The 27175-nt window shown below is 37.7% G+C and overlaps 1 protein-coding gene across 5 annotated transcripts in view; it reads left to right on the forward strand.

The window, feature by feature from the left end:
- Positions 1–27175, forward strand: part of LOC136842560 (protein Shroom-like) — a 981749-nt gene that overhangs the window by 884935 nt on the left and 69639 nt on the right. For 4 of the 5 annotated variants that reach the window (XM_067110017.1, XM_067110016.1, XM_067110018.1 and 1 more), the window contains exon 6: positions 21916–22683. The exons of the other annotated variant lie outside the window; for it this stretch is intronic. In XM_067110017.1, coding sequence (XP_066966118.1) covers positions 21916–22683 — 768 coding nt within the window. The remainder of the gene's footprint in view (positions 1–21915; positions 22684–27175) is intronic. 5 annotated transcript variants of the gene reach the window in all.

A 27175-nucleotide genomic window follows, 5' to 3' on the forward strand; every position in this document is an offset into this window, starting at 1 on the left:
TCATTTATTATATCAGAAATTAGGACATTTTTACGTAAATGTCATAGACATCAAAGGAAGTGCTTTGATGTTGTACTTTATACATATTTTCTTGATTTTGAAGTACAAGTGTTTGATCAGAAATTTTAGTTTGTAAGTGTATTCATTGTAGTTAGCCGTGGGTTATTAAAGATGTAGATGATGTGTCACAAGTTTGGGTTTTATGCGAGTATCAGCACTTATAAGTTGTAAGACATGAACCTACAAGTTGTAAGACATGAATCTACTTGAAATTTTGTTATCTGTGTCAGAAGAGGAAATTAATCAGTTTTGGCGCGTTTAACATGAATAAGTGAATTGATTTGTATGAGAGTATACAGCTTATGTTTCTAGAGCAATGTTCATCGCATTATGTCATCATTATCGTGTTAATTTACTGTAAGCTGTGGGATTGTGAGAGAATTTGTCGAAATTCAATCATTATACGTAGGTTAGACGTCTGCTGCGGTTGAACTGTTGGTCAGGTATTGAATTAATGTTGATGACTTTGACTTCTGTGGTCACAGCCATTACGGTTATAACTCTAATAATAGTTGTTTTCATTGATTTTGTAAGCTGATTTTTAATGGGGTCGTGAATTGAAGATAGTGTTAAGAGGTTGGGGTTGCTGTTTGGTAAAGGATCCGTTGAAATATGCAGTATATACACAAGGACATTGTCACAATCCTCAACCTGTCATGGTGACTTGATTCATGCCGTTGCTTTATGACATAGACTGCGCGTCCTTTTTCGATGGATGTTGCCCCACAGTACATTGTATAGAAAGCGTTGTGATGTAAACGGATGTTTTAAAACTATGCCGGTTATTGCTTTTGAGTTAGGGCGACTGACACTTTCACTTTTCCGGATTTTTTAGAGTGGCCTGTTGTTTTCGGTCCTTTTATATTAAAAAAAAAGATACAAACATCCATTTACGTAATAATGTGAATTTCCGTCGTACACGGTTAATGTATTTTGAACAACTGTGACACGAAATGCGAAGAAAATAAGATACTTTACGAGAAAAGGTTCCTTTTGTGCTCGTGGGTGGGTCCAGTGTTGGTTCCCGTTGCTTTTGGAAGGTGAGAGGGAGGAGTTCCTGGATTGTTAAGAAATCGGTTTCTTACCAGTGTTGAATACTGGGTTATCATAGGCTAGAACTATTTAAATGTTTTGGATCTGTGTGTTTGTATAGATATGTCATACTATACTAACACATGTTTTTCTGCTAGGAGATAGAAATAACTACCATTAGTAAATCATTCTTATCTTGTAAGTCAAGATATATTTTTCCCCTTTAACATTTCCAGTATTACTCGTTATTTGTAGGTGAGAGTTGGGGTTCCATAGTGGAAGTGTCTTTAATATTATTCATAAGGCCCGAGTTGGGCATGTTTCTAAATTAACATTGTGATGGTAGCAATATCTGATAAGGAATTTTTGGCATGAATTTTGGTATTGTAGTCACATTTACTAGGGAAGAGCTATAATAAGCATGGCTGAAATTGACAAAAAGTCCTTTTTGTTTGGCATTATGGATAATCGTGAATCAACTTTAGAATTGGGTGGAGGGCATAATGTACAGCTTGGGCGTGCGGCCGTTTCAAAAGGAAATACCGTTGACGGAAGTGTTTTAAGGGCGAGATGAGATGCTTGATATGATAACATTAGCACGTGCTGTGTGTGTGTGTGTGTGTGCATGTGTGTGTGTGTGTGTCTGTCTGTAGGTGTGTGTGTCAGATTTCCTCCCAGCGTTTTCATTGTTTCCAGTCGTGTCAGGATAGAAAGTGACGCTGAAGCTCACGTGATAGAGATTGGATAGGATTTAATGTAGGGCGTCAGTGAAGTTGGTAAAACTGTGTTAAAATGAATAATTCCTTGTAGGTGTCGCACTCATATTTCCTTAACGCGTGCGTTTGTGAAGTGCTCTTATTTCCCCGCGCTTTCTCTTGCCCTACATTGTATATGAATATATTTCTTCCTTATTTCAAATCAGTGTGTTCAGATATTTAATTTTCTTTCGGTAGACTAGACTAGGATGGCGTTAATACAATGTTATCGTTGCATTGCAATATATAGCCAAAGAAACGTGATAGTAGTTTGCAATACGCATTTTTTGCTATTTTTCGTCGTATATCCATGACCACTTGTTACAGATATCGTGTTTGTAATGGATTTTGTGATAATGCTTATGAGATCAGAACACGAAAACATTGAAGATAGTCATTCACCGTGGATTCATTTGAACATTGCTGTTCGTAATGTGTCCACATAACATCTAAAAACATTAATTTTGTAACAGAGTAGAAGAAAATGAGAAGCGGGAAATAATTTTAATGAATTGGTGATGACAATTTCGTCATGTTATTAAATAAGCCATAGGGACATGGAAGAACTTGGCATTGTAAAAGATAATTAATACAAATTTTCTAAAGATACTTGTATACATCTTTTGAAAAACAGTTACACTTACATGGCTCTTAATGAGGGATCGTAGATGTAAACATAAGATGTAAGTAATATTGAGAAATTTAAACATTTAAAATGCTCGTAGGTGTACGTTTAGAGAAACTGAATGGTGCAGCCAGCCATCTGCAAGGGCACTAATCTCTACTCGGAACCTGGCAATATCTTTGCCTTTAAGAGTAGGATGTTTTTTCGTCATAGACGCAAACATCACCATGGTACCCCAAAACTTATCATATTTTCCATGTATATACATAACATAAGGAGTTTGATGGTGTGATTTCAGTTCACTATCTGTCATAGTCTTTTTTTTATATTTTCTTATGTAAGATAAAGTTTAGCTCTATTTTATCTGCGTCGCACTCTAACAAAGTTGCCCATGTAAAATATGGCCGTTGACAAAACCTTCACCGAGCCACATTTTCTCCATAACTCTTGGGCAATCTGACCTATATAGCTTAGTTTTGTATCTGTCAGCCACTTTTGTGATGACCTTTGTTTTTTCCCCTCTCTTATGTAATTACATTTTTTGTAATTATGTCCAAGATGACACGGACGCGTATGTTGGCATTGAGCGGTTTTTTTTTTATCGGACTGTCCGCAAAACCTTTTGTTTTTGTGAGAGGAGATTGGAGTTGTTCGTAAAATTCCGTATGGTCATTCAAGATAGCTTTCAGATCTACTGCTGGAAATTAAGCCATGTTTTTATATATGACTGTATGATACCGGTAACTAGTTTTTCGGTACATGGTTCACAAAATTTAATCAGTCAATTTCTCTGGCGCCAGGCCTGCAAGAGGAAAAACATTAGTGCCGATTTTGTGTGTGTGTGTGTATATATATATATATATATATATATATATATATATATATATATATATATATATATATTATATATATATATATATATATATATATATATATATATATATTATATATATATATATATATATATATATATATATAATACAACACAGTTAAATATTGTACAGGAATTAAATAAAATTTAAAGTTGTAAGAGTTGAACAGTTGTGTAGTATGCGACTTAAGAAGAGCTGGAAGGCTGAGAAATATGGATATACATAAAAACAGCATAAAGGTTAACGTAAGTGAAAGGATGGTTCAGTGTGTCTTGGGATGGTTCGGTCATGTGACAAGAATGGAGGACGACTGATTGATCTTTGAATATACAGTTCGGAAATAATGCGAGAAAGAATGAGAGACCTAGAAAGTACTGAAGTGATGTTATGAAGGATGAAACAATACGGGTGAGAGGCGCAGTGTGTGTAGGATGGTATACTGTATTACAGATGATACTTCTTTACAGATGCATGAGCGGATAGTGTTGTATAAGTTTCTGCATGTGAGGTTCATTCAAGATTCAGCCGTTAAAGTATGAATTATCTTTTCTCGGAAGCAACACCTATTAAAAGAAACGGTGTAATTTTGAATATTAATATATATATATATATATATATATATATATATATATATATATATATATATATATATATATATATATATATATATATATATTTCCATTGTTTCCTTGGTGAAAATTGAGCTTAGCCATACTGTTGTTTTGGATATGCGACTTTATTTATAGGATAATTTTGATTCGCCGATATCTGTTACAAATCTGTGTGACTATCACGTTCGTGCTCGTAGATGACTTTCGGTCCAATTCAGAGTAGAAATAAAAGAAATTTGGAGAAGATGAATAAAACATTTGGAATACTCTAAATCAATTCATATTGTCATTACCTGTATTAGTTGCTGAATTTCACTTCTGTTGTCGACCTAAATTGTCAGTGAGATTAAGGTTATCTTCATCCACCCAGTCAAATATGCGTGAATTCACGATTTTCTACATGCGAAGTAAAGCAGACCCCCCCCCCCACGTCCCCTCTTTCTTCCACGCACAAGGACGCTTACCTGCGCGCAGCTCCCCCATGCAGAGAAACTCCTATTTCCGGGCCACATTTATAGGAAAACGTTTCCTTAAGCAATCTGTTTTCGTACAGCGTCTAGTCGAGGTTCGTTTCTGTTGGATGATATTCATGATTCTTCGTAATCGTGAATCAGTGATGTTACTTGTAAGGTCAATTGTGCTTGTGGAAGACCATACTTACCGGGAGTGTGGTACTTACAAACCTCAGTGATGAATCGTTTTCTATGTAGCGAGAGGTTTTGACATCGTTGTCTAATCCTGGTAGAGGGAAGAACGGCTTTGCCACGGGAGTTCGTTTTGGGGAAGGATAGGCCGTAGGAGGCAAGTAACGGAGGTTAGGGGAGAAACTGATGGCGGGGGGTTTGAAAGAAGGAAGGAGGGGACGGGGAGGGGGAAGGTTAGACGCCGCACATGTTTCCGTGGGTCTTCAAGGTCTACAGCCTGCAGCGTTCATTCCTCGGTTTGGAGGGGGTTGAGGGGGATTTGGTGTCGTGTTCTTAGAAGAAGGCACGGCAGGTAAAGGCAATGGGCACTAATAATGTGAGAGGAAGCCGTACTTTATGTGAATGACTAGTATGTAAACAATGTCTCTGGTTGTGGGCGTGTTACCCGTTTGAAGATCCTGTTTGCTATCAATCAGAATTCCAATTCATTTGGCTTTTATAGTGGTACTGTGTTTTGCATGAATTGGCTGCCTTCGTGTGGTCATTTCTAGACGAAATATAATGCTCCATTTATGACACGAGTCATTGCAGAAGTATGTACAGGAAAAGGAAATTTCTCTCTCTCTCTCTCTCTCTCTCTCTCTCTCTCTCTCTCTCTCTCTCTCTCTCTCTCTCAGCTGCATTTATATATACTCGTCTTAATGTTTTTCTTGGGTTAAGTAAACCTCGTTTTCTCGTAAATTATCGAATTTTATTTTTGACAACTTGAGTCACCCGACGAGGTCGTGGCAATATTACTGTTTGTCTGCATCCAAGATTATTTCCCTGTACCAAATGTGAATAAATGTGTTGTGTTACTTGCCAGTGATACGGATACAGTGTATTTCAAACGTAGTGGGGTCCATGGTGGGGTCAGTCAGTCCTGATTACGAGAGAGTAGTGATTCAAAGTTCAAGAGGTCGGTGACGTCATGATGTTTTGGTTCGTAGGCCCATATCAGTGACTCATGTTTGTGAAAGTAGGAGGGGAATCAGGAAGAGTTGGGTGTTTCGAGATATGGAGTTAATGGCGAACAAATGGCGAATAACATACAGAATTTGGAAGGAGGTGCGACAGATCTCATCTGCTTGATAATAGGACTGTTGGGAGGTGGTGGGCTGGGGAGGGAGGGGAGTCAAGTTGACGTCGCTGGAGGAAACTGTTCATATCCAGTATCTCGATTCTCGAGCCCAGTTAAGGGATTCGGGAATCTCAGTTCAGTCGAGTGGCTTGGAGCGCGTGCATTCGACCAGCCAGTTGAGAGAAACGATTGTCAATGAAAGGTTTTCGTTTGCTCACTTTTGCTATTGTTTTTATCCAGGATATGTATCGCGTGTTGGTGATCACTTTTATTCGATCCTTTTCTTTGTTAACGTGAATTGCAGTGGAAACGTCTTTGCGGCGAGACACGTGATATTTGCTACAGGAAGTAACAGTAGTGGTGATATTTCAGTGTGACAGTGGATAGTGCGAGACTTGTTGTTAATGTAGTTCCATAAAATGTCTGTAACAACTTACTGCAGTGTTTACAGAGGATATCAACCATCGTATCTCAGGTAAAGATTTATTATTATTATTATTATTATTATTATTATTATTATTATTATTATTAATGAAAACATCCCGGCATTTAATAAAGAATAAAGGTCAGTATTGAAAAGTATATTCGTTTGAGGGTTTCCAATTTAATTTTGTATGTAATGGAAGTGACTTCATTAAGTTAAGATTGATTTTCGTGTTTCACCGTAGCCTTGCACCAAGCATTTCCTTGTTTGTGCTTGTAGGCTAGGCTTGCAAAAGCAAACGCCCCATTTACTTGATCATTGGACTGCGGTAACTCATACCAGGAACTTTGTGCTATTGTTAATCATTGACTTTGCATGAATACTAGGTCAAGAAGGAATTGCCAGGCTTGTGGGAAAGTTGATTGAATAATGGAAGCCATGATCATTTTGTATTTTACCGGAAAATTGTGTGTATTCCTTCTTCACAGTTAAATGAAGCAGTGTCGGCATTTACATTTGTATGCCATTGGTGGAGGGGATTAGTCATTCTTATCAAAGATGATTAATCGCGTGTCAATAAATGCGTGTTGTAACATTTACGTCAGCTGGTCATGACTTTTCATGAGATGTTTTACGTAGCCACGCATTTCCTGCCCAGCCAAAAGGACAGAAGACAGAGACTGAGTTCTCCTTACAAAAAGACTTGCCAAGAAAAATATTGATAAAAAAGCAATCAATCATTTTGCAATTTGTAAGCCGTCTCGAAACACGACTTGCCCAAACAAGAGCACTGAATGAGGAGGATTTTTATATTCGCGTCATGTGTTTGAAGTTGATTTTTTGATATAACTGTTTCGGCTAATGTTAGCGAGTTGAATTATTATTATTATTATTATTATTATTATTATTATTATTAACAACGGTTGCTGTTATTGCTCTAATAAAAGTTATGCAGAGTGATCATAAAATATGTGCGGATAACATATGAAGGATATACATGTTCTGTCGTTTGAAGAAGTAATTCAGGCGAACATTTTGGTCGACGCCTCAAGGGTGGAGGGACCGTCGTGATGGAGACGTCCTTGCTACCCCCGGGGGGATGTCGGAGAAGCCTACAATTTGAGCAACCTCTGCTGGGAAGATAATTGCTTAAGCTCGAATTGGCTCAGCTGTTATTTAATGGTGTCCTGAGAGGACTCGCTTGTCCTTTCTGGAGGCACTAATGAAAGGACAAGTTTTCCTAGATGTGTTCGGTTTTAATATATTAGTTGTAAGTATCATTTTCGTAACCGTTGATGATTATGCCTGTTGGGTTAATGTTGCAAATGGTATGCAAAATGGGGTCTTTAACCCGCAGTATATTTAAACTAATTGAAAGTAAGTTACTTATGCCATTGGAATTGTATTAGTATTTTTATTACTTCCTTTGAAACACTGTGGTATCATAATTCAGTTTTTGAGGCGAAAATATTTTTATCACGTATATATTAGGATTGGTTGGTTGTTCATTTACATGCAGTGCTCTAATCTTCAACTTTGTCCCCTCATGTTTCAAGGGTTGTTCCTCTTTTTATGCCAGTGCTCCTGCAAATTAAAATAAAGAATAACAACTTTACCTTTATCATCGGCCGGAGACAAACCGCTACAGTGCGATTATCAGGAATTTGGTTAGTTTTGAGTAGGCCGAACATCAAACATTACTCTTGTGAACTGCTCTGTCGGCCCAGTTTCCTTTAGGGAATCCCCATTATGAGCAAGAAAAAGTGGACTGAGCTCCAACATTTCATTCTGTGTGTGTGTGTTGTGGGGAGGGGGTGGGTGGCCCTCAGATTGCTCCCATGTCTTGATATTTTACCTGAGTGCCCAAATCGGTGTTGATTTGATGAGTTTTACCTTGTAAGATTCGTTAAATTATATCTTTCATAGGTTTACCTTGGATGCACTTTTTCTTCCTAAGCATTAGATCGAGCCCTTTTCTTGACAGTATGCTGTACATGTTGCTAGTTTTATAATTGGAAATAAGGATAAATCAAGTCGTCCGCCGAATAACCATCGAAAACGAATAATTCACAATACTAAATCAAGGAATGTATTAAACTTCTTATCACTTTGAGCAGTTGCGGGGAGACTCAACGACCGATGATGAATGGGTGTCTGCCTTTGAATGTGCTGGCAAGATCTTTGCTGAAAACCACGAATCTAGTTGTTGAAGGTGTTAGTCCGGAAATATTCCCAAGGCGCGAATGGCAATTTTCCTCTTATATGGAATTCAGTGAGTTACCAGTTCTTCATTCTTTAAATAGGTTCCCCTTTAGCTTCTCTCTCTCTCAACAGAACTGCATTCGTTTTAGAAGCCGCGTAAGAAATCATATTGCAGTAAGAACAATTGTAACCTTGAATCCCGCCATAAAGGTCAGCTGCCAGTCGGTAGCGGATTTCAGTCACTAATAAGGAACTGTAGAACCCCCCTTGCAATACTTAATCCTGCCTGCTTGGCAGAGGAAAATATCAAATGTTGTGATACTCTGTCGGAAAATGTGTGTGTGTGTATGTATGTATATATGTATATATATATATATATATATATATATATATATATAAATGTTTGTGTTTGAGACTCTCTCTCTCTCTCTCTCTCTCTCTCTCTCTCTCAAAAGAATTACCCTCGCTATTCTCATCGGTTGTTGTTTGGCTGAAGTTGCTGGCTTCATGTAATGATTCATGGTATAATCACGTTCTTAAATTGGTAAGTTCGCCTGTTCCGTTATTTTCTCTCTCAAATTTTGCTGAAGATAGCACAATTTCGCATCCATGGTAGTTTGTTTCCTCTGATAGCGATGCTAATCTTCAAAATTGATAGAGCATAGCACGAAGTATTCCAAAATATGTTATTATACTGTATTTTGTAAAGAATTAAGTTTTAAGTTCTTGTTTAGCATCTTCTCTTAGTTTCATCAATATACAATACGTGATGTGGTATCGTCAGTCTCTTAATTGCAATGGATGGTTGACGGCAATTAGCATTTGTCATATGTCCAGTTTAGTGGGCGTCCGCAGAATTACTCTTGGTGAAAATTTCCCAGCGAGATATCTCAGAGGAGATGGGAGAGAGAAGGTGCCAGAGAAATCATAATTACTCTGATTATCATCAATGAAACTTTTACTGTTAGGGCCAAAGGGAACTTCATCCCCCCTTCCCCCCATACCAACCCCTCTTCCGTCGCTTCGCGGCAGTAAGGGAAATATGAGTATTGGTCGAGTTTGGTTAAAAAAAAAAAAAAAAAAGGTTCGTCGAAGAGAAAGTGATGGCTGTTCGTGCAAGATCCGGATCCTGCTGTTGGTGACGGTTAAGTGCTTTGAACGAAGTAAGCACTGTTCGGCTGAGAACGTAAATTGGACGTTTTCAGAATTCTCTCTCTCTCTCTCTCTCTCTCTCTCTCTCTCTCTCTCTCTCTCTCATTTGACATTTGACTTTTCTTGAGTTCAGTATTAGGCGAGTTGTTTTTCTTTCATAATGAATCGGTCACGAGTTGGTTTTTTACTATCCGGCAAGGACTTAAGCGCTGTGAGCTACCGGGATGCATATTACCGCGGGATATGATGTGTAGTCAAGTATGGTATACCAAGTATATTATACGAGAGCGGAGTGGGGAAATCTTATGGTAATTCTAAACAAAGGAGAGGCCTGTGCTAGTTTTGTGTGGAATCCCCGTGATGGTATGACCTTGGTGTTCACTTTCCATATTGGGTTATTAGAGGGTAGCCAGATGCATTTCCTGCCGACTTCCTCTAGGTTTCATTGTTATTGTATTGTCTTGAGGAAATGCCAAGGAACTGCTTCTCCCGGATGATTTAATAGTCGGAGAGTGTGTCAAGGGATCTGTTTGTTGTATAACTCATTTGTTTTCCGAGATTTTAACTAGACGAAAGTAGATGGACATACACTGACAGAGCAAATCATACAAGATTAATTTTCCCAGATTTGAACTGGTATTTGTGTCTGTGCACGAGTGCCCTAGAAGTTCTAAAGGGCGTATATACCATTCAAAGTAACGAATTTCGAGATAGGGAATGTTGAATTTTTTCATCTGTTGGGTGTGAAGGCTTTGTGGGATCTTGTTATTTGAAGATCGTTTTGAATAAAGCTTGCAGCTCACGTCGATTTTATTCATATTTGCATTTACACGCAGTTTAAAGGTCATGGACCTAACCACAGTAAAACTACTTCAGATTTTTTTGTTTTTATATTATTTATACTTCGTAGAAAATTTGAATTGGTGATGTAATTATTTAGGTTGGCGTTTTGTGATATTTAGATTTATGCATTTCGCGCTTTTGGTTTAGATAATAATCACCTGCTAATGACAATTGTCATTCCCTGTTAAGACAATTAATTGCTAAAGCATAGTGTTACCTTTACAGCCTCTATTGTCATTTTTCACATTATGATCTCTGTATTAGCCTGTTTATATAAATTAAAAGCACACACAGGCACCATTGTTAATGCTGACACCGTATCCGGTTATATTGCAAAATTATTGAAGAAAAAGGATGAAATTCGATGATGCGCAGTCTTCGCCGCTGATAGATCACGAAACTCATAGCCGTTAATAATGAAAGCCTTTCATGCCGCATGAAGGATATAATTTATTTTTGGAGTCGCCTTCACGCAATCAAGGTTTGAAATTGGATGAACCTCTTGATTTCATTTCCGCTGATGACTGGTTGTTGGCCATTTACTTGAGAAGAGAATAATATAGAAAGTGTTGCACACGTACGTGCGTGCGCTCACGGACAGTCACATGCAGGCAATTGACATGTATTATCATTCGGAAGTAGTAATTAGCTCCATCTCAAGGTAATTTTCTTAAGCATTCTAGTAAGATTTCCCCCCCCTCTCTCTCTCTCTCTCTCTCTCTCTCTCTCTCTCTCTCTCTCTCTCTCTCTCTCTCTGTAATAAAGCCTTTTTGATTTCGTCTTAAGGTTGAATATTTTTGGATGTAGGAAACTATTGCATTATTGCATTTTTCATTTTTATAATCTAGCCCAGATTGCCTCTGAATGTTTGAAGTTCAGCTCGATTATTTAGCAAATATATTTCATGACTTTGGTCTGCCATAACTAACTACGATTTACGACTCTTTAGTTGTATCTTGTTCATTTTTTTTAAATGGCCAGTCGGCTTGTTTTGAGATTTTCGTTCTTCAGCCATTTAACTGAAGATGCGTGTGAACCCTGTGCCAGTAATAAAATTAATATTTGATTCCCTAGTAACGTTTTAGCAGTACTTAATTCGTATATGATTACCTTTAAAGATATTTTTGTAAACGTTAAGCAAGTATCCTATCCGGATTGGTTTAAACCGGATATCTTCAAGTGCAAGCAGCGGTCATGTGCTGTGATAAACGTGGGGTTCTCAAACACTTGAAAAGGGTATAGTTCCCTGTATGCACCTTAGTCATCCGTAAATAATTTTAATTTCATTTTAAATGCATGGTATAGTCCCCTGTGTGCACCTTAGTCAACCGTAAATAATTTTAATTTCATTTTAAATGCACTAGCTAAGGTTATCATCATTTAGATACTTCATACTGGAAATTGTTCTAGTTTCAAATTTTATATACAGTATATATGTATGTATGTATGTATATATATATATATATATATATATATATATATATATATATATATATATATATATATATATATATATATATATGTATATATATATATATGATTATAATCAGTTTTGTATGTGATTCATTTATTACACATTACCGCAGGTGAAAAATAAGAGACGGGGTGTAGGTCCTGACCGGTTTCGACTATATTTCCAAGCCATTGACGAACGACTGATACAGAGTATTAGGAGTCACAAATATATATATACTACAGGAACAGTACTGACGAACATACACAACCCTTTGAGAATACAGACACCCACAGGCCGGTGTTAAAAATCACAGTTTGGTTAAAAATCACAATATACTCTCAGGGGACAATACTGATAAACGTACCGACCATAGGAGACATCAAATCCACACCTGACAGGTGTCGGGAGGCGGGGTTGGAAAACTCATTAGCACTGCTGCCCCCGTACTGTGTTTACAAATATGGTAATCTTATTTCCATACATCTCTACTGCCTACCTTAAAATTTAAACAATTTACAAATTTCTTTTGATATTAAAGGATCAAGTTTATACATCCCTTGACTGATATTCATATTATGGCTGTAACTTTCTTCTATAAAGCTAGATTCAATGATATTCCTTTCCAGTGCGTTATTAGGATATAGTACAATCCTTTTTGCCCCTTACCAGTTGGTAGCATGATTGTTCTCATTAACATGTACAAAAATACCACCGTTCCCCTGTGCGCATCTCATACATTTTTTATGCTGTTCTATTCTCTTTTCCAGTGCTTTACCCATTTGGCCAATATAAAAGTTGTCACAAGACTTGCATGGAATTTTACATACACACCCTTAGTATTGTCGGGAGAGTTCTTGATAAGTACGTTTCATTGTTTTATAGTTCTTAAATGCGACATTAACATCAAAATTCATAAGAAAATGGGGGATATCTTTCATATTATTATTATAATGCAGTACAAGCAAATTTTTTCTGTTGTAAGGTTCTTTTTGGTTTTGACACGTAGTCTTTTTTTGCCGCTTTTAATGCATTGTTTAATACACTGTCAGGATATTTAAATTTCTTGTCTGTATTTCTAATCTTTTCTATTTCCTCATCAACATATTCAGGGCTACATACTCGTAATGCTCTTAAAAACATAGAAATCAGTGTTTTCATCAATGTTTTTAAGAGCATTACGTGTATGTAGCCCTGAATATATTGATGAGGAAATAGATAAAATTAGGAATACCGGCTTGCTTGTAAATTTCTTCCGTTTCTTAATTTGTTCTTAAACGTTGTACATTGTCGGGTTTTGAAGGTTAAAATTACGGTCTCCTAACGTGTGGTAAGTTTCGTCTCTTATTCTTTTCTTCGATCCTTTTTTTTTTTAAATTGGCAACACGTAGGTTTTCTTATGTGTCATAATGGCCTTCATTCTCACTTCCTTTTCTTTTGTAATTCGCTTTTTCTACTTTGAGTTTTGATTTTGATCCTTTCTGTACTTAAATATTTTTCTCGCGACGGATGGAAAGAATATTTTCTTATGATGTGTGTCATATTTTATTATATTCATTTAAGGTTACATGCTAATTTCTGTTGGAAAAACTAGTCTTAATTCCATTTTATATTTTTGATTGTGTCTGTATAATTAAACATCCGTTGTACCTTGTATAGTTCTCTTCGATTTATTTAGGATGGTGTGAATATTATGTATCTCCAACCAGTATCATTTTTAATTGTCATTATGGCATATTTGACATCAGTGTGGTGTCAAATATGCCTCCCCTTAACTGTTGCTAGGGAAGGTGGATGAAACTGATATAACCAAAACAGAGAAAAATTGTTGTTGTACTTGTCACAGGACACTTCTCATCTTAAACAGACGCAGATTAGTTGACTTAGGTCACAGACTAATTTTTTAAAAGTTTTATAAAGGTAGGCGTTTAGGACGTTGTTAGGGAATTTCAAGCCTATCTCCATTTGAGCTTGCTATATCTTGCAGTACTTTGTGGGAATACTAATTCTAGAGTGTACAACGCAGCTCAAGAAGCGGGTGGCGTAAATCTCGAGAATAGTGTCTATGGTAAGCATAAAATGAGCAGGAAATGACAACCATGGAGCAGCGTAAGATCATTCCAAGAGATAAAACAACGATGTGTTTGGAGTTTTCGAGACATGCCATGCAGGGGTCAATAAGCCTCGCATAAAACTGAAAGATTTGCTAAGGGTACGGCGTGTTGACATTTAATATGATAGTTTCTTGCTGTACTTTTCAGTCAGTGAGCAACTATATGGGACTGTATTCTTAATTTTTGGGGCTGACTTGTAAAGATACCGAGGACTTATATGAGTAATTATTGTTAAGTATTTATACCGATGAAAAATATTTACGACAGTAGCTAGTTAAAAATCTTTAGTATTCTGTAACCATTTTGCAAAGATGATAATGCTTTGTTGATAACTGAGTATTTCTGATGACCCAAGTTATCTCGGACTTAAATCGTAGATGAAATTCAGACCATCGATTGATGATTTCGTGATTGAAGGCACATAAATACGTCCAGTAATCTTACAAAAGCTTGCAAATCTTTTTAAATATTTGGAAAACAGTAAGTTAAGTGTAGAGACTTTAACGAGCTAGGAGATTAAGTACGTTTTTGAAAAATATTCAGTTTTTATTTATCTTATAGGTTCAAATATTTAATGCCTTAGTAAATTACATAATACTTATGGTATATCTTACCATTTTTTTCCCCTTCAAAGCCCGACCAAGATCCCAGATATGTGTATCAGGAAGACTACGACGAGTATAGCGATCTCGTAGGCATGTCACATCTCAAGTATGACATAAAAAAAATACGTTCACATTGTACACGCTCCGTTGGAGGCTAGTCTAACTGCTCCAAAAGCGGCGTGAAGCGTGCTGGCATGGCGGCTGACCGACTGTTCCTGAATGTGAAGTTGGGTTTTCGGAGATAGATTTCGGTAGCTATAACAGATCTTGCGGTGCGGAATAATTCGGTGGGTGGTTTTAGTTTTGCGGGTGGAGGAGGAGGAGGAACGATGGATTGATTGGGATGGTTGGTCGTGATGGTGGCTTCATATGAGAAGATGGTTGCAAGGCTTCTATTTTTATTTCAGCTGTTATTACTTTTTGTGGCATTAGATTGTATGCCATAGGATGTAGTAATGAAATGATTCATGAACAGCGTGGAATGATTGATGTTTATAGAATGATAACCCTGATCGGAGATAGTGAATAGAAATTGCGGAAACAAGTGAGAGTTGTAGAGTATTTGTTGAGAGTAAATGTGAGCAAGAATAAGGTAATGAGAATAAATGGAAATCGGGAAGTTGGAAAAATGAATGCTAATATGGATGGTTTAAAATGAAAGTAGCTGGAGTAAGTATAGCGGATGACGATAAGAAGAGGAAAAAAGGTAAGTCATAATTAGGTGAAGCAGGGCAGGTAACAAGGTACATGCAGAACTTTGGGAGGAGACTTCTGTGTGTCATGGAAGTCTTGGTGGATATGTATGAGGGGGTTATTGGGCCATCTCACCTTTTTGGACGCGATGTCTCGACATTGAAAGCGAGTGAAAGAAAAAAAAAGGTTAATGTTGAAGTGAATTGTTTGCGAGATGTAACGTGTGTGGTATGCGAACAGTGGACAGGATGAGAAATGTGGATACTTATTAGGAAAATCCTAAATGGAAAAGGCAGGCTCTGAATATTGAGATGAAGGGCGCACTACGTGTAGGGGCTTGATGTGGCTGTGTTTTGAACTTTTTCTGTCAAGGAGATATCTACACAGTTCAGCAATTAAAGTACGAACGTTGCATTTACTGTTCTGTTTTTGCTTAGGATTGGCCTTTTATAGGATTTGATTGTGATTTAATTCCATTATTGTTGGAAAAAACATCACCATTAATAAAACGGCTCGATCCCTTTGCAGGCAATTTACGGGGAAGGTTAAGCTTCCTGTTACTGCTAAAAAAAAAAAAAAAAATACACAGCGTGCAGTTTCGAGTAGCTGCCCAACCAAAGGTGTTACTTGACAACTAAAATGTGGACAAATACATTAAAAGAGTGTGTTCTCTTAGTATTGGTACAGAATTTTCCAATCTGGACAATATGACTTGAAACAGGAACAATTACAAAGTATTAAAAGAGTAATGGTAAAGAGTATAGTAATATTTACGTTGAAAGTAGTGTGTGTGCTTGAAGGCAAATTCATCTGAATTTTTATTGTCTTCTGGGTATTGCCTTAAGTGATTAAAGCAGATGCCAAACTATCTCAGTGCGGACGTGCGGGTATGTGGTTGCTTTGTCATGGCATGCTGCCGGTCATAAATCATTACCTACTTCTCTCTCTCTCTCTCTCTCTCTCTCTCTCTCTCTCTCTCTCTCTCTCTCTCTCTCTCTCTCTACACAAACACAAGTGTGATACCATAAGTATATACTGCAAATGATTGTGATGATTTCTTAGTCGAAAACACTAAAGTGTAATTGAATCAGGATTAGAGAATTGTTCATGAATGGGTTAACAAGAGACGTTGAAAGAACCGAGAATGAGGGAATTGCTTTAGTGACATGACTGATCGATAAAAATTGTATTTATATCTATTGGTTTGGGAGATCATTTTTTATAAAAAAAAAAATATTTTTCATATTTCTCAACCTGTTTAGTTTTTAAGCTGGGGAGTAACGGCATTTAAGTGGAGCTCATGACTTAAGTATGTATTTAAAAAGTATACGCGTAGTTGAGAAAGGCGAAACTAAAATAAATAAATGTGGCTCGATTTGTAGTTTTATAAACTCCAACGCTGCTTGAAGCAAGGGTTAAGGCTCTTGAAAGGGATCACTTCAAGGGGGTAATTTTACTGAATGTCTGAATGCATATCTTGTCCGTTACGAATCGAGTTTCGTTATTTGTTAGAAGCTCTGAATAATTTTCCAATCCATCTTACTCCTTGAACGTTAGCTAGGAACGTGCTTGGAGTACATTCATAACGCTTTCAGCTTTGTGTCATTGATTACATGACCAGAATACGACGTGATGAACAGGTTGTCCTCCTAAACCGACGTGGGCTAAATGGTTAGTGAATTAAATATAAGGGCATCAAAGGCGTAACCTCCCAGCGCCGTTGCAGATCCTTGTGTCAAGTGCTCCACAAACGGACGGAAATTCCTGAGCGATCGTTTTGAGTCTGTCTTTTTTTTATACATATAATTTATCTCGAAATTTTTTCTTTATTTTACTTTAAAGTCACTTTCTTGTATTATGCCATTTGTGAGGTTTTTCGTTTATTCGTTAAGAATGATTTTCTGTAGACTTTCTTCACTCATTATTTTTCTTTTTCTTGCTTAATCTATCTGTGGTGGGATTTAGATTAAGCGTTTTTAAGGTGCTGATAATTTTTGGAAGCTCTCTCTCTCTCTCTCTCTCTCTCTCTCTCTCTCTCTCTCTCTCTCTCTCTCTCTCTCTTGACCTTCACTAATATCCGGTTTCGCTACTGGAATTAGGAAATCAACCAAAAGGCATGTAACTGACGAAACCATTTCAGGCCCATGATCACCGGCTGACGCTTGTGTGTGTGTGTGCGAAAGATGGTGCTTTTTCTTGTTAATTATATTCATAGCAAATGTTTTCGTGGATTAATGTCGAAAATTTAGTTTTTTCTTGTCTTTTTCTTTTTCTTTGTTTTATAAGGTGTATCACTGCAAAGGCTACCCAGATACCGTTTTTGGCAAGTAAAGTAGATCAGCAGGTTTGGCTTAGCCAATCCTATCACAAATTACATAGAGAACAGTTTTTTGTTTATTCACATAACGTTCTCGCGTAGACAGTGAAAGGCGAATGTTCAAGCACATTTTTCCTCCTTATCCTTTTTTTTTTTTCAAGAAGCTAAATGAAGACTGGTATTACAGATGGTAATGTTAGGGGAGCGGTAATATTTAACAATTAATTTAACTGCTTGACGGTAATTTCGGTGCCGGTCCGATGAAGAGGGACGTCGTGGAATAGGAAAAGGGAAAGTGGAACAACGGATCTCTTCTCACTCTTTCCTTGAGGGCGCCTTTTAGAGATAAGGTGCGTGGGTAGAACAAGTTTGCTAATGCTCTGCCCCTATTGGCAGGTTTTCCTCTCTCTCTCTCTCTCTCTCTCTCTCTCTCTCTCTCTCTCTCTCTCTCTCTCTCTCTCTCTCTCTCTATCTCATAGAATCTATATATTTTTGTTTAATAGATCATTACTTTGGAAATTTGAGTATATATATATAATGTGTGTGTGTGTGCGTAAAGACTTGTCTATCAAACCCAAGATTTATTTTTCTTATTCTGAGTGTAAAGCTCCTTGGTGCGAACGCTTGGTATAGTCCTTTACAGTTATTGCTACAAGGGTATGCTCTAAAATGCATTTCCGAGCAGAGTTTAGGTTCGGAGAGGACGTGATGAAAATAGGTATACAATGCATATACACTGCTTAAAATAATATTTTCCTGCAAGTCATACCAGCTTCGTACAATATTTAACTTGGTTAATACTAGATTATTCGGATCCAATTCGAATATTTATTATTATTTGCATACCTTTATCCGTTAATTGTTTTATATTACTATTGTTACGTTTTCTTCAGGTTTTTCCATTTATAAACGAATTAAGTTTTGCAGTGAGGCAACTGTCCTATTTGTGTATGCCCAAAAGCATTATAAAAGTAGATAACTGATAATATGGTGGGGTCCAGGGGAAAACGGTTGTAAATTCTAAGGAATGTTTTCGGCGTTTTATATGTTTAAGTATTGTGCAGAGATTTAATCATTTCTTCTAAGCAAGAAAGCCGTGAATAAAAATCAGCCGTGTGCGGTAACCGCAGATTAGTGGTGTGACCACTAATGTTTTGCAGATGTAAGTTACCAGGGCTGCTGCTACAAGAATACTTTCTTCCAAAGTGTTTGTTAAGCCCTCTGTGCCTTGTGTGGTTTACCTTCATGGACTATTTCTTATTTTATTGCTTTCTGATTTAATGTCAGAGGAGAACCTTTACGGCTAAATATCATTGAACTAGACTCATAAGAGCCACCTCTCTCTCTCTCTCTCTCTCTCTCTCTCTCTCTCTCTCTCTCTCTCTCTCTCTCTCTCTCTCTCTCTCTCTCTCTCTCACACACACACACACACACAGTTTTGCTGTTCTGTATTGATAAGTCGTTTATAACTTGTTAAAATGAATGCTACGTAACAATCGTTTATAAATTGTAAAAATGAATGCTACGTAACAATCGTTTATAACTTGTGAAAATGAATGCTACGTAACAAACGAAAAGATTTTTTATTTTTCTCATTGACTGAAATTTTTTTAAAGCATATTTTCTTCTGATACGGAAAACGCTTTTCCGGAAGAATGATGAAAAAGATGCAAACTTGATACTGTGTGTTCTGCAAGACTTGATATTTTGCAGATCATCAGTAGGAACTTAGCAGTTAGCCTTGCTATGATACAAAGTAAAGATTGCAATTTTTTCATGACCGCAGAATGTCCTTTATAATCTTCTGACGAGGTTATCGTCATAATTTTATTCCAACTCCCCTTTGTATGGATTTCAAGTAGTTTGTTGAGTGGACCAAGACTAATTTGTCAGACTAGTTGTAGAGGCAAGGATCCTAGTGTAAATGCAGCCTGTCAGTTTGAGTAAGTGATGGAATGCCTTTTTTATTGGTGGTGAGACCTAGTCCTTCCGCTGTTTTGAACTATTTATGGAGAGAGTTGTGTATCATAACGAAGTCTCCCATGAAACTCGTCAGTCATCATGTCTGCGAGTGAAAACGGAATATTAGGCTTAACTTTTCTAAGGGAGACTATTGCATTTGTATATGTGACAGCGTTCACAGTAGTAGTAATATTATGTATTCCGGTAAAACTTTTGTTCCAGACAAACTACTGACATAAAAGTACATAGAATGACACAGTTTTCAAGTACATTTTGACAGGTTTTAAGATGAGTACACAATGCACGAAAGCGCATGGTATCCAGTTTTTTTAACAACATTCCACTCTGTTGTACATTTTTCCTGTGCAGTTTTGTATTGTTTCACTTTCCTTAGATTATATATATATATATATATATATATATATATATATATATATATATATATATATATATATGGTGTGTGTGTATGTTTATTTACACATATATATTCTATGCAGTTTCTCAGACTGGCTTCACTGCAACCTTTGCATGTGGAAACTATCTTAGATTTTGCAAATTCCAAAAGCATAAATTCTGTTCTAAATAGTAAAAAACTAAGTGTTTCTAATTTTTTATATTTTTCTTTTAAGTAACTGCGTCGGACTTTCTCCCAGAATGTCGTCGACATCCTTGGTGGCGTTTGTCGAGTCTCTACCCTTGGGAAAATGCAAATATGAAAGTATTTTCCGTTATTTTCTCTTATTCTTCTTCCTCCTCCTCCTCCTCCTCCTACTCATTATTATGATGATTCGTAGTACGCAAACTAAAACTATTAGTCCATGAATTGTACTTAGTATGAAATGTGATTAAGGAACAAACGTTTTCTTCCTTGTTTATTAATCTGAGTAATACCTTGTAAATAAAAGAGGACGTGTGTGGGCGACCTCTGTGGCATTTAAGGAAGAGGACGAAGCTTGTAAATATGAAACAGTTTTCACATGAAGGTGAAAGATTAAAACGTTCTCAGGTTATCAGCTTTGGAGATCGTGCGAACTGATAATCGCTCGGTGTACCTTGAAAAGGAGACATATATTCAAAATTTTATTATAATTTTCTCATTTGGTGAAAATGTGTTATGATTCACATAATGATAGTATATTTTATTTAATGTGAAGTTCCTAGTTCCTACTATGTATTCAGACTGTGTGTGTGTATATATATGTATATATATATATATATATATATATATATATATATATATATATATATATATATATATATATATATATATATATATATATATAATGCACGTTATTTAATGTATATTTCCTACAGTGTACTGGATTTGAGATGCTGGTATATACATACACACACACATACAATCATATTGATGTGATGTGTATTGGCGTACTGTAGTTACCATTCAATTGTATTTCGAAGAGCAACGGTGGTGTCAGGATATCTGAATGTGCTATCTTAGAGTGGAACGTCAGTAACGGTGATATTCAAACTTTATTTTTTCTGTATCATACAAAAGCAATGATGACTCTTCTATATTTGGTTTCTTTGCATCCAAAGTTTTTTTTTTTTTTTTCAAAAATATACGAGGCTATTAATATGTCTGTTGAATACACTTCTCTTCGATTCTTGATGGATAAAGTGAGCATAAGACTTAGCGATGATTATAGGCGAAGGGGATGCTGGGTCTTGCTGGTTGATACAAGGCAGAGGGATTTATGGAGGTGTAACCTTCACATTGTTTGTTAACGCCATGACTATATATCTTGCTGCTGCGACGCCGCAGGATAATTTTATGTAGCCACCAAGGTTATGAACGCCTCTTGGATGGTGAGCCATGACGGTTGTGTGATTCAGTACGCATTCATTACTTCGACGGATGTTGGGATTTTATTGGATTATTGAAGAAAATATGGGTTTACGTACTTCAGACTGGCTGTTGTTTTAAAAGTGTTGGTGTTGCTGGTATAATAAACAAAATTTCTTCAGCTTAGGTCTTTCAGCTTGGCATTTTATTAAGTGGCAACAAGTAAATGTGGTTTTGATTGCCCAGCAGTTTTATTTATTTGCGTACTTTAGTTTGAAGATGCCAAATTCAAACGAGCGGGCTCAAATGTGTATATTCCTTATTTGTTGTTGAAGTAAAAAAACAGCTAAGCGTTTTTCTTTTCCTGTCAAAGCATCCTTGGAGTGACTTTATTCCATTTCATTCTCGATGCGTATGTGACATTGTATGAGTATCTAATAATGTACAGTATGTATATATATGTGTGTGTGTTTTTACTAGAATTTAGAATTTGATTTAGCATTTCGCTTGTCATGTTCATGGAGCTTATTCATGCTGTATGCCTTTTATTCCTGTTTGTGATGGCACTGTAAACTGCGTAGTGTAATTATTAGCGCTAATGTAGTATTGTTTTCTTTATTGTTGCAGTGCCTCCCGTGCTTCATCATCCAGAGGTCTGTTGGAAGGCGTTTTGGCCTCGTCAGATGCCATCGCCACCCACGACCCTCCCCTACCCCCCTCGCTTCCCCCGCCAACGCCAGACGAACCACCCCCGCGACCCCCTGAACGCCCTCCCAAGAAGCCCAACTTGCGATCTCTATTCCATGGGCAGACCAACACTGCTTCTGGCCCTCACCCCAATGCCCTGTCCCCCCTGGCCACCGCCAATGGCATCCCCCACACGGAGAAGACCAGTCCCGACTCGGAAATGCGGAGGATAGAGGAATCAGCCAATGAATTACGGAACTTACCTTTGGCGAGACCTTATAAATACCGCAAACCTCCAGCTCCTGACCCTCCAAAATCTCCTGAAGCGACGCCGACAGCGTTGCCGAAACCAACCACATCACCTGTAGCAGTTGCCGCCGCTCCCACGCCGGCGTCTCTCAGGCAATCAAGGTCATCACCAGATACCCGCTTGCATGCACCCTCCTCCATACACGCCTCTCACTTGGTGCCACCAACGAGTCCTGTATCCAGGTCATCCACACCTGACCTGCCTCCCCCTCCCCCTCCCCCACTTACGGACGGCGAGGTGGTAGTCAACGACGAACCACTGCCACCTCCGCCCTCGGAAGTGGCTGCTCCGCCTCCAGATGTGCCGCCTTTGCCGCCCGACTCCCCGCCTAGGGAGATGCTGACGGCAACGCCGCCTCCAGTTCCCAGAGATGCTAACAAGTCCATGATGACTCCACAGTAAGTACTGCACGGTTTTCCTAGTCTTTGTCGCTTTGGTGAGGAGAGGTCATTTTAAGGCTCTTATTCGTTTCTGTAGCATGCTGCTTTGTACATGAAAGAATCGCTTTGTGAGGCATTTACAGTAAGCTTCCTTCCTTTTATAAGTTGCTCTTTCTCAAGTTTAATGTTTTCTTTTTCAATTATGTCCCATTAATTTTCCAACATGAAAGTCATCTTCGATTATCTGAAGCTCATTAAAAGTGGGTTTAGAATAATAATAATAATAATAATAATAATAATAATAATAATAATAATGAAAAGTCTTTGTGATTCAGTGTAATTTGTAAAAGTTTGTAGAATTTACAGATCTAGACGTAATCTAATTTTTTGCTAAGTGAAATTACGTATTTGAAATGTTGGTTGAATTTCTTCAGATGTGTGCTTAGACCCAATGAAACTTTCACGTTACATTTTCTCAAAACGAAATGGCTCGGGGCATCGCATTTCACTAAGATTTCACTTCGTCGGTATATAAATAAATATGAACGTGTGTGCATTAGGAAGTTAAAGTATGATAATTACCTTGCGGTTGGTGGTTGGGTTTTGAGGGGAGTAAGTAAACAGCGCACCTGAACTTGGCCTTGGACATATGGTTGGGAAGAAAGGAGAGAGTGATGACTAGGCCTTACAATATCTTCTGGGAGGAAATATAAAACGTATTAACCGTGTCTTTTGAGAAAGTTTTCATTTGTGTCATTTTGAGTCGATAGTATGAGAAGCGGCATCAGCGAAAGAAATTGGCCCGAGAAATGTAAGTATTGACGTTAGCCACCGCATGGTGGGCTGTTAATATTTTAGAAAACATAACGTCTCTTTCTTTGGGGAAGTGTGATGAATTCGCCTAATGAAATGATTTCGTGGTTGTTTATTCCCGTAAGTTTGCTCATCACATGTTTAATGTACATGGTTTAAAAAGCATGCTTTTTAAGATTAATTTTTTTAATATGACTAATTTCTCTTGAGTTTACGCAAAACACAAAATTCGTTTCCCTCCAAGTAATTCTCTCTCTCTCTCTCTCTCTCTCTCTCTCTCTCTCTCTCTCTCTCTCTCTCTCTCTCTCTCTCTCTCTGGTGTTGCTAAATAACTGCGTACCCTTCGCGCTGCTTTCCCTTGTCTACTATCTCAAGCAACCTTTAATTAAGCATTATTATAGGTATGCATGTCATCTTCAGAAGTAGTAGAACAAAGTGCATGGAAGGAAGCAGATTCTTATTACTCTCGGCTTTAGCGCTCCATAAGTCATCAGTGCCGACTATTGGACGGTTGTGAGCTGCGTGTTTACCTTCCCTGGTATGGTAAGTTCATCAAGCAACCATGTTGACTCTGGAGCTACTTCCTGGAGTGCCTGAAGATAAGATACTGAAGTAATTTGAATGATTTTAATCAGTTACTTTCGGACGATAACTTATATGGAAAGCGTTTGTTGTAGTCGGGTAAGGGTAAATTATAACGTCGATTTACTACTCAAGGAAGTACAAAAATGTTACATTTTTCTGCATCCAATAGTGTCGCCGTGATTAGTATTTTCATATTGTACGTCCCCCAAGTTTTTAGTATTCTAGCCGAAGCTTTGCGGTGTTGTTAACATCTCGAATCAGTAGATAACGTTGAGTCTGTTTCTTTTACCCTTGAGTCAGTTTGCGTTCGTCTAGTGAAACGTGCGTGCATCAAGGAGTCCTTTATTTGTTCTCGTTTCGGTCGTTGTCCCTAAGGAGAGGGCATTGTTCTTTATGCTCTCTTGCCGTATACGATAATTACAGGGTTACCCCTAAATTACACCCTTTGCGTAGTGCTTTCGTCGTCGTTGGGGCCGCTTTCATTCACGTTTTCAAACCTTAAAGTAACCGCAAATCCATATTTTTGTCATTTAATTCAGCAGCTGCGGTTGTCCCATTAAAGTAGACTGCCGTCTAGAGGAAACGAATTCAAGTCAACGATGCATAGTAAGTCAGCGAGGCATGGCCAAGGCGTGTAGCAGCAATCTAGTGATAGCTTTCGGGGGATGGATGGTAGCTTTTAGGAGGAATAGAATAAGATGGGGCGGTTGTTCGTTGGGTGTGTTTACTTTCCAACCGGGTGTGCTCACGTAATTGTTGATTTTGTCATGGATATGTTTGGTTAGGCAAGATACATTAGAATTGATAGCTCTAGGAAGTGTGTTTAGGTGTTGACTTCCTGTCATGTCCTGGCACTGTCACATCGCTTAGCCCCGTATGATCTTTAAGCTCGTATATTAAACATGACTGTCTTGCACTCTACAGCCATCATTGTGTAGAATATGAGTGCACTGCGTGTCATTGGTAATTGTGAGGTTCGCACGAGGACGCGTTTTCCCATAAGCTGTACTAGGTTAATCGCTCACCTTTGGTATCACCGTTTGAGATGTCATACGTATTAAGTATTCTAGGAGTCTTCAGGTGGTGAAGTGGTGCATTCCATATCAAGACTTACTTCGTCTGATGTGATATTTTAGTCGTCGTTGTGTTCAAATGATCTTTTGTAATTAAAGCGTTTGATGTCTGCCATCAGAGTAATACTATCAAATCTGAAAAATAGTGGATGTTCCTTCTTTGTAAATGGTATTTATAGCTATGTGCGGCCGTGGCGTGGAAGTTTTGTTTGACTTCAGTGGATTTTCATCTGCGCCTTTTCATCTATTGGAAAGTTGGCGATTATTTGTGTACACGTTTCTCATCGATAAATTACCAGTACCGAGATACTTTGACTATGTGTAAAAAAGGAAAAATCCTTCCCCCTTTTATCAAGTCTTTGATTTCGCCATTGGCAGTGATTTTTTTTTTTTTTTTTTTTTTTACTGTTTGTTGATGCTGTTTTAGATTGTTGTTGTAGTCCAGAAAGAAACATTGCGAATTAAATTCTTCAAGATGACAGTTTCGACAGCCAGCCTGTCATAGGCACTCCGGATATTAGGTGGAAGTTGGGTGGGTGCCTTGATTAGTGTTAAAAGTGGAATTTATTGGCACCTACATAGGTAGTTGTACATACGCTTGAAGTCATGGTGAACATTTTTGAATGTAATTTTTAAACTTACTCTGTTTCCATATGATTTATTAGTGTATGTAATCAGGCATCACGAGGGCTAAGGTCACCCCGTCGAGTTTGTGTTTACTTATAGATATTGACTTAAAAAAGAGGGAAGAATTTGATAAGTTTTATTGCAGGAAAAGATCTCATTCTGAACAAATTGTGTGTATTGGCCTGAGTCGCCATTTCTGTAGGGGGCAGACGCCTTGTCAAGAAACAGAGTATAATATAAATGAAGTGCAAATGCATGATTTGAGATCCGTGTAGCCTCGCATTAAATAGAACTAGTTTACTTTAGACAGCGTGTTAATTGTGTCCTTTTTACAGCAGCGTTGTTGCTATCCTGAATGTAATCCTTGAAAAAAAAATGTAGTCACTCGAGTGATATACATAATTTTTTATTAGAGTTGAGTACCATCTTGCTTAGGAGGATGAGAAGGCGTGTTTATTAGATTCAAGGTTCCTGGTTGTGGCATCTGGCTGTCACATGCTATATCTGGGATTCGTTCACTGATTGGGCTCTTTCTATTTGGCGCCCTCCCCCTTACTCCCTCATTTTCTATTTTGGCATAATGATACTAGGGGAATGTCAAGTGGGCTTGTGTATAAGATATGGGGATTTTATTTTTGCATTGCGCTTGAGTGTTTCCCAGAACTTTTAGCTTATTTCATGTTTAACTTGGCGTGATATTATCACACACTTTTCATACAATTTTGTGTAGATGCATTTCAAAAGTATTGTGGGAGGGGGCGATTCATCGAGGATTTTATTTAATGCATGTACACGCTAATACGTATTGTTCTGTATTGTATCCAGCAGTGCAAAGCCTTCAACAGATTTTTGCTCCAAACACTTCAAATCTCCATGGAAGGCTACGTAAATTTAAACAATTAACTTATTGAAATGTCTTGTTTTTTTTCTTGTGTGGGAAACGACCTCTGTAGTGAATGAGCCTCTCTCTCTCTCCCTCTCTCTCTCTCTCTCTCTCTCTCTCTCTCTCTCTCTCTCTCTCTCTCTCTCTCTCTCTCTCTCTCTCAACAATTCGGTATTTTCCTGATAATGCGTATTTCGAAATTTGCAAAGTCGACATAATTTTCAGCAGGAAACCTTTTCCTTCTCGAAATAATAGTCGAATACATAAAGGAATTTTGGACGAGTCAGGGAAACCTGGTAGTTGAAATAAGTGACATGTATGAGCCTTGAAAGCCATTGGTCAGTTGCGTGCAGTTACAGCCTTTGAATGCGAATGTCTTTCGGTTTTACTGGCTATCCCGAACCTTGCGGATGTTTTTTTCTGATATGTCAATTCAGTTAATAAAAAGCATGTTTACACGATAATTAACTAATCAGTCTGAGTCCTTTCTCGGTATTTCTTCCCTCTTGGTAAATGGTTGTTTATTAAA

Source organism: Macrobrachium rosenbergii, chromosome 10, assembly GCF_040412425.1.
Source record: "Macrobrachium rosenbergii isolate ZJJX-2024 chromosome 10, ASM4041242v1, whole genome shotgun sequence".
Taxonomy (NCBI): domain Eukaryota; kingdom Metazoa; phylum Arthropoda; class Malacostraca; order Decapoda; family Palaemonidae; genus Macrobrachium; species Macrobrachium rosenbergii.